Consider the following 19,221-nt stretch of genomic DNA (forward strand, 5'->3'; position numbering starts at 1 on the left):
TTGTGGCAGACGAGCTACCCAAACGGCTGCCAACAATTCCTGCCATCCCTGCGCATGCATGCTCCCACTTCTGTCAAGAGGTATTGTCTCCCTTTCTCTCTGAATCTGGCCTGGCCTCCTCACTTGCTTTGATGAATAGAATGCTTCCACTTTTGCTCTCTTGGGATCCCTGAGCCGCCATGTAAAGGGGTCCAGCTACCCGGCTAGAGATACCATGAACAGATAAAGAACCCTGGCCAGCTCCCAGCTCAAGCATCCATGCCAGGTAGGACACCAGACATGTGAGTCCAGTCACCTGGAATCATCTAGCCCCAGCTAAGCCAATGACCCTAGGACAGACCATCAGAACAACCAGGAAGCTAAGTCCAGCCCAACTGGCAGAATCATGAGATAAATGATTGTTATTATTATTTTTTAAAATTTTTACTGAACTGTAGTTGATTTACAATGTTAGTTCTAAGTGACTGTTATTTTAAGCCACTAAAATTTGAGGTGTTGTGTCATGCAGCCAGGGACAACTGAAAACTATGTCCAAAACTGAACTGTTCATCCTTTCCCCTATCACCCAACACTTCCCATGGTCTTCCCCATCTCTTTAAGTTGTACCATTATTAATCATGTGCTCAGGACAAAAGTCAGAAGGTCCTATCATTTCAAGTTTAAAATATATTCCAAATCCAAACTTTTTTTTTTAACCAATTCTATCTCTACTACCCTCATCTTTTGCCTGGACAATTGCAGACATTTTTTCTTTCTTTGTTGCATTTAGTGGTTATGTCTCTTAGTTTCCTTCAACTTGGAATGGTTCTCAGTCTTCATCGTTCATGACCTTGATATTTGGAAGACTGCAGGCCAGTTCTTTGGAGAAGATGCCTCAGTCTGAGTTTGTCTGTTGTTGCCTAGTGATTAGGTTCAGGCTATGAATCTTTGGCAGGAATGTAATGAAAGTGATGTGTTCTCGCTGCATCCTCTCAGGAGGCAGGTAACTTGAGTTTGCTCTAGTACTGATGATTTTTTTGTTTATTTCTCTATCTACTGAAAACCTTGAGTTCATGCTGATACCTCTCATTGTGATCCAACACTGCAGGATTCCTTTCCATTTTCGCATCCCATATTTGTAACTCCATTTTCCAAGGTTGAGAAATCTGGCTCCCATTATCCTCAACGTTTTATTCGCTCAGTCCCCAAGTATGCAGCCAATCTTCCATCATCGCTGCTAGTCTTCCCCTCATGTGGATGCCTGGCTTCCCCTCCTTTGGCTCTGACACACTGCGCTGGACTGCCCTTCTACAGACACCCTCCTCACCTTGTGCCTGCCTACTGCTTCAGGTTCTGATGCTGGACGTGCCTACAAACACCATCTTCACCAGGCTCAGGCCCTGACACCTTACCCTGGGCCCTGACACTGTTGAGCCATGTCTACACCTTTCTTATTGCACTCAGGCTCTCGCAGCCCACAGGCCACCCATCTACATTGATAACTCTCATTCCATTTGAGTCTCAATGCTTTATACCACGCCCCTCCGCAACCAAATGTAGTCTGCATCCTGTTTGGCCTCCCACACTCCAGTGTGGCCCCTTACTACGTCCCCCAAGTCCCACTGGTGCAGATACTTCCTGTGCACAGACCCACATAATGACTTGCGGATTGACTTGTTAAAGAAGTGCAGAGAAGAGAATGAAAGAGAAGGTTAGAGGAAGGGACAGAGGACTAGAGTTGAAATGCTGAGATAACCGTCTACAGATCTTCCTCCCTCCATCCCATCCCTCTCCAAGCCATTCTCCACACAGCCTCTGGACTTTTACAACACACATCAGATCACATTACTCCCTTCTTTAAAACCTTCCAACTGTTTCCCACCTTGGAAGAAAATCCAAATGTCTCGCAATGGTTTGTAAATCCTTCCGCATCTGAACTTGATGTTACTTTTGCCTAAACTTCCCCCCAGAACTTCACACGGCTGGCTCCTTCCCTCTTATCTCTTAGGTCTCAGCTCTAATGTCCCCTCATAATGCTATCAGAACTCTGGTCCCAGTTCCCTCTTAGCTCCTCCAGGCCCCGCTTTGTCTTCATGGCAAATAGGACTATCTGCGCTTCCATGTTTATTTTCCATCTCCCTCAACTAGAATGTGAGCTCTATGGGAACACAGACTTTGTCGGTTTTGTTTATCACTGTATCTCCAGGACCTAAAATGATAGGTACTCAATAAATAATTATTGAATTAATGAGTGAAAAATTACACAGTCTCCACCCTTACCTTTCTGCCATTAGGAAACGTAAATTAGAGAGCATGGAGTTGTGGAAAGAACATTGATCTTGGAGTGAAACAGCCCTAGATTTTAATACTAAAGAGCTGTGTGATTTTGAGCCATATACTTAATCGTAAGATTGTTTCTCATCCGTTAAAAAAAAAAAAGGAACAATAACACCTTCCTTGCAGGGTTGTTATTAGGATTAAAGACAAGATCACACATGTGGAAACGCCAAGCACAGTATCTGGCACCCAGTACGGCTGTGGTTTCCAAGCATTGTTCCACATTGGAATCACCCAAACGTTTTTACACACTGAGGCCTGGCTTCCACATCAAAACGTTCTGGTTTAATTGGTATGGGGGGCAGCCTGGCATCGGGATCTTTGAAAGCTCTCCAGGTGATTCTAAAATGGGCCGCAAAGTTTGGGAACTGTTGCCATACAGGACAACTGTCTGACAATTAGTGGCAAGTTCAGAGTGAGGACTCCAGGAGCAGCGCTCAACTTATCCATGTATTGTCTGCGCTTAAATTTAGCTCCTTTCAGAGAGCCCTCATAAGATTACATTTAACAACTATAAATCGATTTGCTGCTTGGTTTGCTATTTTTCTCAAAGTCAACAATGTACTTAATTTACACAGCAATACAAGATAAGGCCAGAGCTTAAAACTTTCTGCTCCCTTTTGCATTGCTTAGGTAAAAGAACTGCACCTACAAGACTTGATTTCCATCTTATCCCATACACAAAATTGCTTTGTAATGGATCACACAGCTAATTGTGAAACTAAAACAACGAAGTTTCCAGAAGAAAACATGGAGGATTATCATTGTAACATTGGGATAGGCGAAGATTTTTCTTTTAAACAGGAAGCAAAAATCACTAACCACGAAAGAACTAACCATTGAGCTAAATTAAAAATTTTTAATGTTTGTCAACATAAACAAACCAAAAAAAAAAAAAACAAAAAAAACTCCCCAGAAATCCAAAAAAACTTAAAAGTCCTAAAAACGAAAAACTGCCATTATCGGGTTCTGCTCCTAATTTGCCAGTGTTTGACCTCGTACTAAGAATGACATCCTGACCAAAGATGGAATTACCTCTTGAAAAAGTAAGCTCACCATGAAAAGACACAGAGGAAACTGAAATGCATACTGCTGAGCGTAAGGAGCCAGGCTGAAAAGGCTACATATTGTATGACGCCAACTATATGACCTTCTGGAAAAGACAAAACAATGGAGAGAAAAAGCAGAGCAGTGGTTGCCAGGGCTGAAGGGGGACGAAAGAGGAAAGGACGAGCAAGTGGAACACGGGGTCTTGAGGGGAGTGGAACTGTCATCCGTGTTATTACAATGGTGGATACATGGCATTATGCATTTGTCAAAACTTACAAAGCTGTACAACACAAAGAGCGAATCCGAAACTATTAACTTTAATTAATGATGTATCAAGACTTGCTCATCAATTCTAATAAATGTGTCATATTAATGTGAGATGTTAATATGGGAAATGGGGGTAGGGGGGCATATGAGAATGCTGTACTTTCTGCTTGAGTTTGCTGTAAACCTAGAACTGCTCTAAAACATAAAGCTTCTTAATTTTTAAAAAGCAATAAAAAAAAAGTTAGCTCAAAGGTGGTGTTTTTATATTAAGTGATAATATGGTATTTGTGAAAACTAACTTTCTCACTGCTACATTAATCAACTAATCACCAGCTGCACTATATCACATTAGTCTGTCATTCAAATTTATATGTTTTTGGCAATGGCTGGTTTTCAGTGTTTAAAGGAAAAAAACTGACTTCACAGAAGTCAGAAAACCCAAAAGTCTAAGTCTGTTGAAATCTTAGCTTTGATAAATTCATCGGTCTATCCAGAAATGCAACTCCTTTTCACAACTTGAAGTAATGTTTCCTATAAAAATTGGTACATATTTAAAGTTTCAGCTATTTAATTTCTATTGAAAAATTTGAAACTTCCAAAACACAGCACTACAATTTAAAAACAATTTATTTTTAACAGCATATTTCCATCTCTGCTTTTTGCAAGTAATGGAAATATATACGAGACAGATATCAGGAAATTATAATTCAATGAAAACAATGAAAGCAGAAAATTTATAAATGTGTAAAATTAGTCAAACTTTGTTATGGAACAAAAAGACAAATCTAGCTAATGGCCTGCTTATTCCAAACAGAATTCCAGAGCTGTCACGTACGCACACACACAAAACATTGTGTTCTAGTTAGTTTAGTTGTGCAGTGGTCCTCATTAAAAGAGAATGAAGAAAAGTACAGAGAAAGTTTTTTTATTAATCTCATCAAATTATACATAATAACTGAAGTTTTTGTCAAGATTTTTCTTTAGGAATGAGAATGATAAAGCAAAGAATGTGAAAATCTTAAGAAAGTAGTATTAATTAGCAAAATTAATAAGAAATGTATTTTGGCAAATTGATACCTTAGGTGGCTCAAATTCCATGAGACGTTCCTCTGAATCAGAAGGGGACTCTGTAAGCCCAACTGAGTGGGAAAAAGATTCTTTTCGGTACGCTGGCAGTTTCCCCAGCAGTGACTGGCTTCATTAGCAAAGAGGAACAGCTTAATGCTGAAAATTTATTGCTGAGTGGTTGGAAAGGACTATTAGACTGTGAAACTTATTAGGACAAATACACGGAGAAGAAACTTTACTCCCAGCCTAAGACTCTATTCTCAAATAGAGAAATGGTCTCCATTAAAATTAGTTTAAAGCATAAAAAAGTGAAAACACTAAATTACCTCAGAAATGAAAAAAACTAGAAAACACTGTCAGGTACATGATCAACATGACTGACTTCAGCTATCTAAAAGCATGCTTCTTTTATTCTAAAAATTTCTATTTACAAACTATGTTTACATTGTGTTTTTTAAAAGATGTGTATAAAAGATGTGCATCAAATGTTAATAAGTCATTATAGCAACCTTGTAAGATGATTCAAATATTTTTTGTCATTGTTAAAAACATTAAAAGCCAGTAAACTGTCATTGCCTCAAAAGAGCACGTGATCTTAAGGGCAGAAACATCTCACTAGAGTTTCCACAAGTTCCTTCTTCTTCTAACTGCAGCTCTGGTGGCAAAGGAGGAGCCCCAGGGTCCCCAGGTCTAGGAAGCGTAGTTGAAGAGAAAGAGGGATTTTCAGTTCTGCCTACTTCTAGAACAGGCAAATTCAGAGAAGAATCAGTAGAAAAAAAGGGGGTTGTGCTGGACTCTCCTTCCGGATGATACATGACGGTGGATGCTCTCAGTTTTTCAGAGAAAGTACTCTCATCTGAATTTGATCTAGAGCGGCTGTTTGTGGCTCCGTCTGGAAAAGGCTCACAGCTGCTACATTTCAGTCCTAGGATAAAAGTATTCAGCTGTCAGTGAAAAGTAACTAGAAAACTGAGTCCACACCCATCTTGTAAAGGTTACAAACTAGTTACCACACAACCAAAGCTGAAATAGCAATTTATAAACTGTCATAACCCATTTCACATTATCTGCTTCTCCCAACCATCACGAGGTATACTATTATTTACATTTTCTAGATAAGGAAAAAGTCTCAATTTCCTTGCTACATACTATAATTCACAATTAATTTCTATGTTTATAATACTTAAATCACTGAAGGACCTGGAAAAATAAGTTGCCCCTAAAATTATTCACAAGAAATAGCTTTCACAATTAAAACAAAATTCTTCAGCATTCCAGCACACACACAAAATATTACCCAACAAAAACAAAATTTAAACTTGGTATATGGTAAAATTCTATAAGCTAATTACTTACAATGACTGATTCTTGAATCACAGGGTGTTAGAAGTGGAAGGGATTTTAGAGGTCATCTGGGGTAGTATCTCACTATTAGAGATGAGAAAACAGAGGCCCAGAACAGTTAAGTCATGCCCCACCTTCCAGGACTACATCCTGCTAAGGCGGCACCTAGAATCCAGGTCTCCTCTTCATACTAAATAATGTTCAGATTACTTAAATGATAGTAGTTGTTCTAATCAAAGCATTTAATCATATCCAAAGGGTATAGCCAATAATCAGCCTCAGGGCAGGAAGAATAAACACAAACACAGTTTATCTTTCTGTTAAGCTGAGCAAATACTCAACCTGTCTACAGGCACAGAGTCTTGTGAGTTGACAAATTTTATATAAAACCTGACATTTGTATGTCATTTTCCCCACTAGTTTTTCAACTGCACAACACAGTCAGTATTTCTGTCCCATGCAATAAACTATTTTCTTAAATATGCTTTGAGGGGAAACTTCAACTGTGTTCCAGCACGGATTTACAGACTGACAGTTCCTTAACGGCAGAGGCCCAAATGACTCATTTCTGTTTCCCCAGGGCTTAGGAGACCTGGAGTAGAGCCGTATCACATGCACTCTCATCTTAAGTGATCTGCAGAGAGAAACAGAGACAGACGAGGGCTTGGAGGGTGAGGGGATTTAAATTGTGCAGACAATTCTATGCAGCCTTCCAATTAGTGAGTGTGAGCTCTAGGCTGAGAGTGAAACAAAAGAGGTGAATTTGCTGTTCCCTTAATCAATCTCAGTTTCATGTCTCTCTCATCTTGCCAGACTGAGTGTGATCCTAGTTTCAAAGTTACGGATAATTTATACAATATGATTCTCAACAGCGTAAGCCAACTACTTCATCTTGTATCAACTGGTGAGAGAAAAACTATCAGAGTTTATCAGAGGTCAAATTCACATACTTCACCTACATAGAGTTCTTTAGATGAGATATGCATTTTCAGGGGTTACTTTCGAACGGATTAATCTTAAGGTCTGCTGACTTTGGAAACAAACTCCTGTGTACACTGGGATTTCATCATAGTTTTCTATAAATGGTAACGTTAAATGAATACAAATACAGAACACTGAGTGATATTCCACGTTTGCAATGTAATGACATCAAATAAGGTAAAAATGCAAATCAAATGTAATTCTGAACCTTAAACTTTTTGAATGAAAGCAAAATAATCTCTGAGTTTTTTGCTTTGTTTTGCGTTTTACTTTGAAAAGCATTTACATTTAAATGAACTCTCGGACACCTAAGATACCTTACCTTTCAGATGTTCTAGTTTTATGTTTCTAAGTTTCAGCACTTCATCTGTAATCTTCTGTATCAGGAAGTTCTGTGTTTTTTCTCGCCGAATAGATTCAACCAGGGTATCTAGTCCTTTGGGGTTTTCTTGTAAGTAATCTAACAATTTTCCAGCTCTCTTCCTACTTGATGTTCGGCAAGAAATTTCTTCAGTGTCTTCTCTACTGAGTATTTTTTTTGCCCGTAGATGATCAAAATGTCTCTCAGCTATGATTTTCTCACACAGGTATACACGCAAATTTTCCAAAGCCTAAAATACATAAAGTAAGTCTCAATGTTATTTTTCTTAACACCTAAGGAAATCACACAGGTGACTGATTAGTTGGGAATCTGAACTGCTGAGAGAACACATCCTGAACACAGGAGGCGCAGGCCTACTACAGGCGTGCTGTTACAATGAAGGTCCGAGTAGACAGAAGTAGGTCCTGACTATGTTCCTCACAGCTTCTGTCCTGCTCTGATCTCATCTTCACACCTATAAACCAAGACCAAACTACTGTGAGAGCGGCCAGTCTAATCTGGGGGCCTGGGTCTGTGGAAATGGAGATCTACTGAGGGCCTTCAGGGGAAAAGGATGAGAACAGAAGAATTAGCTTTTACCAAGGAATCCAGGATTGGTCAGGACCAGAGAGGGTAACTTAGTGAGAGGTCTCACAGTTTGTAACTTTCTCATGTTTGTTATTAATTTTCCATCTACCTAGAGTAAAACCACTAAAAAAGAAAACAGAAGAAAAGAAAAAAACCTAACCTAAAAAGGCCCATAATGTGTCTACCTTTGGAGTTAGTTGGAAAGACTATAACCTAAGTCAATGTCTCGGTAGAAGGGAGGTAGAAAGGTGTGGGGGGAAAGAAACCTAAAGGAAGAGTGGATACCGAAAAATCTTAAAAATAAAGAAAAAGAAATCACATAAAGAGGCTTAAACCTGAGAAGTGTCTAAGGGGACTTACTCAGCCAAAAACCGATGTGGGTCCTAAAAAATGGCATTAATAATTTAATGTCAGCAACTGTATACAGCTCCCTCATTTACTAGATATGTGTTCTTGGCTGGGTAACTTATCTCCTCTGTGCCTCAGTTTCCTTAACTGAGTGTAAAAGGAATAAATTAGCACATGTAAAGTACTAGGAAAAGTGCCTTGTACATAGTAAGTGATGAGTAAATGTTAGTGGTGATGACAATGACTCACAGTGACAATGATGAGCTAAATAAAGACAATGGAAAATCTTCAAAGTACTCCAGGGTATCATGGCAGAAAAGTAGGCCAGGTGAGGGGTTCCTGTGGTTCTCAGTCCACTGAACTTTCACATTCATTTATTCACACAACAAACATTTCACTAAATGCCTAATGTGCCAAGGGCTGAGCAGTGGGAATGGAGTAATGAACAAGACTTGAATCCTGCATGCAAAGGACACAAGGTCTAGTTGGAGAATACATTATCACACTCAAGCTAATAAGTATAAGACAATGGGATGTGACCCAGAGAAAAAGTTTACAGGTCAAGTACTGGGGAAGCATAGAGTAGGCAAGTAACTAACTGCCTCCAGGACCTGGGAAATTTAGAGAGGCTACACTTGCGCTGCAGGCATGCAGGTGCACAGCGGGGGAAATTACAAACCCTTGTGCCAAAACCTCATCAAAGGTTTATAAGTAAGACGTAACAAGAAAACTTTCACGGAGGACTGGGGGGAACAAAAACTGGGGTCAAAGGAGACTAATTAGAAGGCTGTTGCAATACCTTATATAAGATACGCTGAGTGCGTGAATTTACGCTGCGGGAATGAGGAGAAAACTAGACTGAAAAGATGAACTCCTTGCAAAACATCACTTGCTGTCATTCCTACCATTTATGTGCTGATGATTTCCAAATTTTCATGTGATCAAGACTTTCTCCACCTAGAGATTCCAATGGTATTTCAAATTCAACATGTCCAAAACCAAATTTGTTTTCCTCCCTTATCCTTTTCCTCCAATATTCTCAGCTCACTTGGGAGCACCTCCTCCCTCCCCATCCATCCAACCATTCATCCAACCTGCAGTTCATCCTCAACTCTTCCTCTCTTTCACTCACTTTCCACATCCCATTAGCCACCCACTGGGTGCTGCCAATCCATCCCTGACATTTACCTAATCGGCCCCTTCACTTCATCCCTATTACTAGCATTGCCCTAGTTCGGGTCCCTATATATCTTGCAGGACTATTAATAAGACACCTAGCTACACTTCGTCCTTCTCTTCCTACTCCCCTCAAAATCCTCCTCACACAGTCTAGCAGATCTTCTAATTGATTTCAAGAGAAAATGGAAATCTGGAATGTTACATGAATTCTACTAATACCAAAATGTTGTTAGTTAACTTTTACAAAATTGAAGACATTGTGTTCCATCCTGACTTAAAAGACAGAGGTCTTCAACCATGGCAAAGCAGTAAGTTAAGAGCCATGCTCTGGACTCAGACCTAATCTGGACACTGCCACATTCCCATGAGAGCTGGGGCCAGTTACTTCACCTCTTGAAGCTTCAGGTTCCTTACTGGTAAAATAATGATAAATACCTGGCAGGCTCTCTAGGAGGACTAAACGGGACACTGCATATGAAGGCTCGACACAGTGTCTGACAGTCAGTAACAGCTCCTTGACAACGGCAGACAGGGCGCTTCAGAGCATGGGTCCGGCTTACTTCTCCAGCTTAATCTACGTCCTGGAACTTACCGTTCTACTGAAACTGCTGTTTGTCACTACACTTCTTTAACTCGTTACTGTTGCCATATTTTCTCTTCTCATATCCTAAGTCCCTATTAATCTTTAAAAATTCAGGGCAGTGGTCACCTTCGGGTCACTCCCCCAAACGAGGACTGCTCCCCTCTGTCTTTACAGCACCCTGGGTACACATTTCACCTTTCTATATACCAGACTCCACTTCTATGTCCCAGTTCATAACCAGACATTTTCATTCTGTCCCACTGCTCTTCTCAAAGTCACCAACGATCTCCTAATTGCTAAATCTGATACTTTTAGTCTTCATCGTACTACTCAGCAGTGTGAATACAGCTGACCACTCCCTCCCTGAAATACTCTGTACTTGTCTTACGTGAACACCACACTCTCCCGGCTTTCTTCCCATCTCTGTGGCCATAACGCCTCACTTTTAAAAACTCTTCTGTGGTCTCTCTTTCCCTTCTAGCTCTCAACTTCCCAAAGTAAACTCATTTAATCCCACACTTTCACTTCTAGCTCAGATCTCCTTTCTGATCTTCAAACTTAAGAGGTCTAAATGCTGACTTGACATTTCCACTTTCTAATATGATTCCACTTGCTTCCTCAACTCCCAGATTCAGTCCATCCCCAAGTCCTATCATTACCATTTAAAACATGCATCTAGAATCTTCTCATTCCATCCATTCCCACTGCCTTCACCTGATCCCAGTCACCACCTCTCCCCTGTGTAAATTCCAGGGGTCTCCTCACTAGTTTCTCTCTTCCCACCTCTGCTCTCCCCAGTCCGTACAATAGGCAGAGGGATCTTTTAAAGACCTAATTCTTCAATACTACACATGGGGAAAAAACCCTAGTACACTTGGGGAAGAAACGCACACTCTTTACTACCATCGATAAGACCCTTCATGATCTGGCCTTAACCCATCACCCTAACTTCACCTTAAGGCATTCTCTGCCTTCTTCCAATTTCCCCAAGATCTGGCTTGTTTCACGTCCTTTGCAAATTCTATTCTGCCTAGAATGCTCTTCCCACAGTTCTGTCATATTCTTCAGGAATCAGTTTAAACGTAACTTTCTCTGACCATCTTATCTCAACAGACTTCCCCTGTTATTGTCTCAGCACCTGTTTGTCTTCTTCATAGTAGGTACCATAATTTGGAATTACACATTTATTTGTTTTCAACCCAGATAACCCATGTTAAAAGCAGGCAAAAACCAGGTACATTTTGTTCAACTCTGTATATCCTGCACTTAGCAGACTGCCAAGTAGGTAACATTTTGGATGAATGCCAAATTCACTGCACTTATTTTGTGATTTGCAATTATCATTTTACATCTGCTCCCTCCCCCCTAAACAGCTGACCTCTTCTCAAACTAGGATTGTGTCTTAATTTTTAATTTTTGAACTGTTAGAATCAGTGACAATATCAGCCTCACAGCAGCAGGTAGTCCATATTTATGAAACTGAACTAAATTCAGCCAAAAAGATGAGGTAACAACTAGATGGGGCACATGGGGAGGAGTACAGTGAAGAAGTGGGAATTTCCAGGAGGAAAAGTAGTGGTACAGTGGGTCCTCTGTACCTGCAGGTTCCACATTCTCAGATTCAATCAACAGTGGATCCAAAATATTTGGAAAGAAAAATTTCCAGAAAGTTCCAAAGAGCAAAGCTTCAATTAGTTGTGTGGGTCAACTATTTACATAGTATTTACATCGTGTTTACAACTATTTACATAGCGTTTACATTGTGCTAGGTATTATAAGTAACTGAGAGATGATTTAAAGTACATGGGTAGATGTGTGTAGGTTATATGCAAACACTATGCCATTTTATAAAAGGGACTTGAGCATCCATGGATTTTGGTATCAGCAGCCAATCCCCCCACGGATACAGAGGTACAACTGTATAATATTCATCAAGACAGAGAATACAGCAGAAACAGCAAGCAGCTTTGTTGGAGAGATGACAAAAAGTTCAATTTTAGATAAAGTGAGGAATCTGAAGAATATAAAAGTGGATTTCTAGGAGATTTTTGTTTTGTTTTGTTTTATTTAATATATATATTTTTAAAACTTATTTTCTGGTGGGGGGAGGTAGTTAGGTTTACTTATTTATTTTTAGAGGAGGTACTGGGGATTGAACTCAGGACCTTGTGTACGCTAAGAATATGCTCTGCCACTTGAGCTACACCCTCCCCCTCCAGGAGATATTTGGAAATAAGCACTCAGAATTGAGAGAGAGAAGGAAGTCAAATATGTAGATGATAATTTAAAAATCTTCCAAGGTCATAACCATTTTGCAAATATCACAAAAAAAAAATCCCTAAAAAAAAGGCGCATACATTTTTTTTCCATAGACATCCTGAAACTCATCCATGATTCCCCAAGGTTATGAATTTCTGATATAGCTGTAAATTGAAATCATGGAGATGAATAATAATAGTGAATTGATGGGAAAAAATAAAGGCCTGGAAGCCACCCTTCACATCTGCTTGTGGACAGGTTTTATATCCTCTTGCTTGTAATATTGCACTACTTGTTTTATCAACTGTAAAAGGGAATGACAATTATCTGCCTTAGAGGTTGTTGTACAGATTAAATGAGAACTTTATAAATTGTGTGGCACAGCATTTGAAACACTGAGGCCTAGCTCTTGAAGTTCATGTTTTTACTGGTACAAATCTTAAAACAACACTCATTTATTCTTTGGTAGTTATCAATGTCCCAATCTTACCTAGCATATAAAGCAGGGGCCTGTCACTTCTTGTATCTTTCCAGGCCCAAGAGCAGTAGTTTCTATATAAGTGCTCCACAATTATCTGTTGAACGAGGAGACTAAGGCACAAGTCCCAGTCATAACCAGTTTCCTTCTGCTAATGAGTCATACCAACTGTAATTATGAGTACAGTGTAATAAACCTTACAGGTGAGGGTAAAGGAAGGGATCTGAAGCACATGAACATTTAAAAAGCTGGTGTCCTGTCCAGCTCACAAAGATGACTTTGTATAAGTACTGCATTGTGAAGGCAGAACACAATTCATGTTTAGTTTTTAATTTGAGTTTATATAAAGTATTTTAATGGTACTCATATATATGTCTCATGTGGCAAAACAAGTAACTAAAAGCAAAGGAAAACAGAAACAAGTCACATCTCCACAAAGTCATTCTTTACGATTAAATACTCAGATTTGTGCACTTCTGCACTATCCAAGCAGAAGACCATAATTCAGCTACTGAATATTTCCAACGTTTACCTGTGAATTCATTCTCGGCTTCATGCATTCATCCCTTCCTCCCACCCCCCTCGCCCCTTCAATTTAAATATGTGGGCGTTTGCTTACTAGGGGAATTCCAGGTCGTGCTTTCAGCTGTTGAGCTTCCCCCAACCCACTCTGCAAAAGTTTTATGTATTTGCTCCACTGCTTGGAGCAAACTGATCCTCTATCTGGAGCATCTGATCCTTTATCTGGTCCGGCTTTTGCTCCAGGTTGAGCCAGCAGCCAAGGCAGTCTGACTCAAGGATGGACTTGAGTCGTCGATCCCTAACAACGCAGCTCCAAAGCGCAGGGGGGTGAGGAGTGGGCAAGAAGCTGACTGTGCAGAAACGCTCCACCGAAACAAGGTTTCAGAAACCCAAGCCCTGCTTTCAGCGATTTAAAACGTGGATTAACAGGTCACCGGGGGATCAGATCACTTCCACCAACGTCCCTCGGATGCAGGGTTCGCCGCGGTCCTGCGGTGTCCGGACCTTCCGCTTCTCCCACCGCAGGCTCCTCCTCCGATTCCGACTCGGACTAGGACGCCAGGTTTCCGCTTTCCTCGCCCGTAGGAACGCAGCCCGCCCCAGCCCGCCCCCGGCCCGCGGCGGCGCCCGGGCAAGGTTGTGCTACTCACGTCCTTCTTCACTTCAGTCAGGTCCTCCTCGGTGAGGGACGGCGCGGTGGGCTCCATGGCGGAGGCGGGAGAGGGCGCTTCTTCCGGGTCCGAGCTCGGGCTGCGCCGCCCCGCCCAGGCTGGGCGCTTCGGATGAGGGGGCACAGGGGAAGCGGAGAGGGTTGAAGGAAGAGGGCTACCCCTTCGAAAACCGATGGACTCGCGGATCAAACTGCAGCGCTTCCGGCTCTGCCTCTGGGGCGTACGGCGGAGCAGGCCTACCCGTCCCAACGCGGAGCCCGGAGCCAGGCTCCTTCCCTCTCCTAGAGGCTCAGGCGCAGGCACCGCCCCTCGGTGAGGCCGGGCCACCTGGAGGGCCCGCCCCATCTCTACTACAGCCAATCGGTGCCAGCCCGCGGGCCAACTTTGTTCCCGCCCCCTGGCCGGAGCCTTTCAGGAGTGGCTCCGCCCACTGCCTCAAGGTCGTTTGCATGTGGCAGCGGGTTGGCCTCCCGGAAAGGAATCGTTTCCGTGGGTGGGGCGCGTGGCTGCTCTGCCCTCGGGCAGACACCGCCTTCGCAGACGGCTCCGTCACTGGGGGAGTCCGGTCTCGGCTTGCCTGTCCTTTGGGGTGCCTCCCCTTTTCCCAGGCCCTGCCCAACGATTTCCTGTTGCTGCGTTTGCCCACTCAGGTTTTTAAATTACTTGGTCACACATCGACACACACGTCACATATACAGCCTAACTACAATAGTAAAGAAATTTCTGAAAGAGAAAAACCGCCTACAGTCCCACACCTGATTTAACGTCTGCATACTTTTTGGTCACTGTTTATTTTAAACGTATTTCCTTATTTATTCATCCATGTAAGGAAGATTTGTCTACCTCATACCTCTCATAGGGCTGCTGTGAGAAATGACACAATTACGTAAGGTTCTTAGAGATACTGGGCACACAGTACACACCCAATTTGTGGGTTTTTTTATCTTACAATACTCAAACATGTATTGAGTCCTTACTAGTCTCTTGTTCTAGGCATCTTATTGCACAAGCGTTCTCCCATTCTAGTGGGGGAGACTGGGGAACAGACCAATATTTCCAGAATGGTATTCTAACCACTAACAGAGGTGTATACAAAGTATTGTGGCTGAAAAGCTCAAAACAGAGCCCTGGACCCAAGATGGTTGTTTGGACAACATGCTAAGTAAACTAGAAATAAAGTAGATGGTATTTGAAACTAGCGGGTAGATAAAGATGAGGAAAGGACCAAAGACAAACATGGGGACCCGGAAATTTAAGAGAAGAAAGCAAAAGAACCGAAAACAACAATGCCGCTAAAGCCACACCAGTGTATTTAAAATTTTTTAACACCTTTATTATGGTATGGTTCCTGTACAGTAAACTACCCATATTTCAGATGTACATTTTGATGAATTTTGATAGATGTATACACCAGTGAAAGCACTACCATAATCAAGATAGCTAACATTTCTAAAAATACACACCGGTGTATTTTTGATCACAACACAGGGATTCTAGTTTTAACATTATCTCATATGTCTTTTCCCATAATGATACACAGCGTTTTTTTCTGATTGCTTCATCTTCTGTAATCTTGATATAACCCAATTTACTTAACCATTTGTTCTTTCATTTCACAAATATTTATTGAATGTCATCTCTGTGCCAGACATTGTTCTAGGTGTGGGGGAAACAGATGTGAATGGAATAGATACAAATTCCTTTCTCCCTGGAGTTTAAATACTATCTAGCATGTGTGTGTTTGGGGCAGGGCAAACAGATGTCTGAAAAATATTATGTAAATTATTTATTATGTTAGAAGATGAGAAATACTAAAAAAAAAAATAATAAAACAAGGCAATAGGATGAGGGTGTATGAAGTAGTAACATTTAAATAGAGTGGTTGATGAAGACCTCATGGAGAAGGGGAGATATGAGTTACCACTTGAGGAATTGAGGGGGTAGGCCACGTGGACATGTAGAGAAAGAATATTATGAGTAGAAGGAACAGCCAATGAAAAGAATCCAGTGTGACTGGGAAGAAGACGAGGTCCTTGTGTGCCACTGTAAAAGTTTACATTGACTTTGCTCTGAGTCATATGGGCATAGTCTGAGTCAGACGGGAAGCCACTGGAGGGTTCTGAGAAGAGGAGTGACAAGATCCGATTTATGATTTGAAAAATGGGCACTTTCACTGTTGCCTTGATGGAAGAGGGGAGATCCTAGGGAGCTATTACCATAATCCAGGACCCAGGAGGTGGTGGCTCAGAACAGGGCTGGTAGCATTGAGGGTGGTGAGAACATTTTGAACCGAAATGGGGAAGTGATTTCATTTCCTTTTCAAAGACTCACTGTGGCTGCCGAGTAGAGAGTAGACTACAGGTGTAAGGGTGGAAGCAGAGAGATCAGTTGGACCCTCCCTCAGTGATCCTGGCAAAGATGAGGGTAGTGTGACCAGGTAGGGAGCAGCAGTGAGTGCTTCCCCATGGTGACCTTAAGTTTTTCCCAATTTTTCATCACTATAACAAATTTGCCTCTAAGTTTTTCATCTGCATATTCCCTAGTCTTTTTTTCTTTTGAATAATCATTTCTTTTGCATAAATTCTCAGAAGCCCAATGACATTTTCTACCTTCATATATATTTCCATGGGTTCTCTCCAAAATTATCAGTCCATCTGTGTACAGGAATGAACTGTTTTGCCACAAGCATACCAGCTCTGCCAGTGAAGGAGGGGATTCAGAACCTATCAAAGCAAAGTGATTTGAATGAGGCCAGTTTGCCACACCCATTTTGATTAAGCATTCGGAAGTTGCTCTTCTATTATTCTTTTTTAAACAAAATGTTCCAAATACACCAAACTATAAAGGAAAATATTACAAACACCCAATGTTCAATACCAAGATTTGACAAATTTTGACATCTTGCCACATTTGCTTCTATTCTGGTTTTTGGTTGCCAAGGTATTAGTGGCAGACATCTCTGATTCTTGAGCCTTCTTTCACGACCCTTACTCTGCATCTCTTTCGCTGTTTTTGACCATCATTTCACTTCTGATTCCTCCAACCTTCTTCTATCTTCCATATTCACCCCCTTATTCATTTATTTAACTAAAAAGTTGAATGCTGTGTGTCGGAAGTGGGAGTTATGAAATCAAGATAAGGGGTTGGGTGGGACTGAGTGAGAAGGTTAGGAATTCTTGAAAGCTGAAAGGTTAATATTTTGGTTTTGAGGCCACATTTCAGTGTTCCCAGGTCACACAGTCTGTTTCAAAGCAGCCGCATCTGAATGTCATGTGCCCAATCACAGAGCTAGTTCCCAGTGGGCCTTGCAGTTTCCAATCTTGCCAGCACAACGTACTTCTTCCATAAGCAAACTCATTTCTCCTTCTCTGCTCAATCACAGGGTCAGGCGTAATGAGATTCGGACACGTACCCAAGAAAATTGTTCTGCCCATTCTCTACCTTGCAGTAATTCTACCTCTTCCCACCCCCTGCATCACCACTTCGACTTCTAGGTGTACCATCTGCCTCTTACCATGAAATACAAGGCATCTGATAAATGTACGGGCAGGATACAGTTTAGGTGCTACAAACATAAGGCAGCACATCATAGTGGTTAAAAGTGAGGATGTTTGGCATCTGGCAGATCTAGACCGAGATACCAGTTTCCTAGGGCTGCTGTAATTATCACAACGGGGGGTGGGGTGCTTAAAACAACAGAAATGTATTTTCTCACAGTTCTAAAGGCTAGATGTCCAAGGCTGGCAGGCCCTTGTTCCCTCTGAAGGCTCTAAGGAGGACTCCTGCCCTACCTCTTCCCAGTTTCTGATGGTTGCTGGCAGGCCTTGGCCTTGGCTGTGGCTGCAGAACTCCAACCTCTGCCTCCGTCTTGACATGGCTTTCTCTGTTTTCCTCCTGTGTCTCTGTCTCCAAATGTCCTTCTTATAAGGACACTAATCATTGGACTTAGGGCTCGCTCTAATCCAGTGTGATCTTATCTTAACTTGATTGCATCTATAAAGACTATTTTCAAATAAAGTCACATTCCAAGGTTCCAGCAGACATGAATTTTGGGAAGACATTATTCAGTTCACTACAGTTGAATTCTAGATTTGCCCATTATTAGCTATATGACCTGGGAACCATCAATAAACGTTCAGTAAAGACAGCTGTCATCGGAACGCAGAGGGAGGGACAAGGAAACCATTTCTGTCTGATCAGACAACGTGAAAGAAGTGTATTTAAACTGGGCTGGAAGATTTTAAGAGGTGGAGCTTTAACTGCTGTTGAATGATTTATTCCAACACTTCCTGCCATATACCAGGTGCTGTGTTGAGCAATGAATTCTATTTCAAATAATGTGAATTATAAATGTCCTGAAAATAACTGGAGGTGGAAAAAGTGGCCAGTTCTGAGCCAGACACTCCTGGGTTTTAATGGCAAGACAGTTTTTGATGGAGTTCAGACGTTTCATCTCAGGGACTTTGTGAAGACTCCAGGTGGTCCTGCCCCCGGGAGAGTTCCCAGCTCAGGAAGGGAGGATCAGGAGGGTATGGAATGGGGAATACAGGCCTGAGCAAATCCTGTGAGGACATTTGCAAGTGCACCCCAAGACTAAGACATTGTTGGGGCCATTGAGGGAACCGGAGAGAAGGGATCATTCCCCCAGCCTTTCCTCTAGAAGACTGGTTGGTCTGGACCATAAGGACAGGCACTGGGTATCAGAGGCCTGCCTGTTTATGGGACTGGCTACCTTAGATACAGTTCAGAGGAGGTGACGTCCCTATACCAGCAGGGAGATCTTGAGGGAAGGGCTAGATCTCCTAGTCATACAACTGCCTAAGAAGAAATAATCACTAGCAACTTATTTTGCACCCATTCTGAGCCAGGCATACCCCATCTGCTGTTGCAGTTTAATCCCTATTAACTGTCCCACCAGGTCAGCTTTTTTATCCTCACTTTACAGGTGAGATATCTGAGGCTTAGAAGAAATGTTTTGCCCAAGGCCACTCCTCTACCAAGTAGCAGAATCAGGATTCCAACACAGCTCTGTCTGATAACAAGGCCAGTGTTCTTAATTACTAGCCGTAGACTCAGCCACTTGTTTCAGGATACAGTGATTCCGAGAAGCTAGGATTCTCAAACATTCCCTGGGGCAAGGCAAAAGGTTTAATGTGTTCTTCTGTTCTCTGTGCCTGAGGTAGGAAAAAGAAAAGCCAGCAAACTT

At 41.8% G+C, this 19,221-nt stretch overlaps 1 protein-coding gene across 1 annotated transcript; it reads right to left on the bottom strand.

Annotated features, from left to right (window-relative positions):
• Nucleotides 1-4,242: 4,242 nt before the first annotated feature.
• BCL10 (BCL10 immune signaling adaptor) lies at nucleotides 4,243-14,328 on the bottom strand. The gene is made up of 3 exons (XM_006190165.3): nucleotides 13,995-14,328; nucleotides 7,349-7,637; nucleotides 4,243-5,626 (listed from the first exon to the last, which is right to left on the bottom strand). Exons 1-3 carry the CDS (start codon nucleotides 14,049-14,051, stop codon nucleotides 5,271-5,273), a joined length of 702 nt encoding a protein of 233 aa, XP_006190227.1. The 5' UTR covers nucleotides 14,052-14,328; the 3' UTR covers nucleotides 4,243-5,270.
• Between the last annotated feature and the right edge of the window lie 4,893 nt (nucleotides 14,329-19,221).

The sequence above is a fragment of the Camelus ferus genome, chromosome 13 (genome assembly GCF_009834535.1).
Source record: "Camelus ferus isolate YT-003-E chromosome 13, BCGSAC_Cfer_1.0, whole genome shotgun sequence".
In the NCBI taxonomy this organism is placed as follows: Eukaryota; Metazoa; Chordata; class Mammalia; order Artiodactyla; family Camelidae; genus Camelus; species Camelus ferus.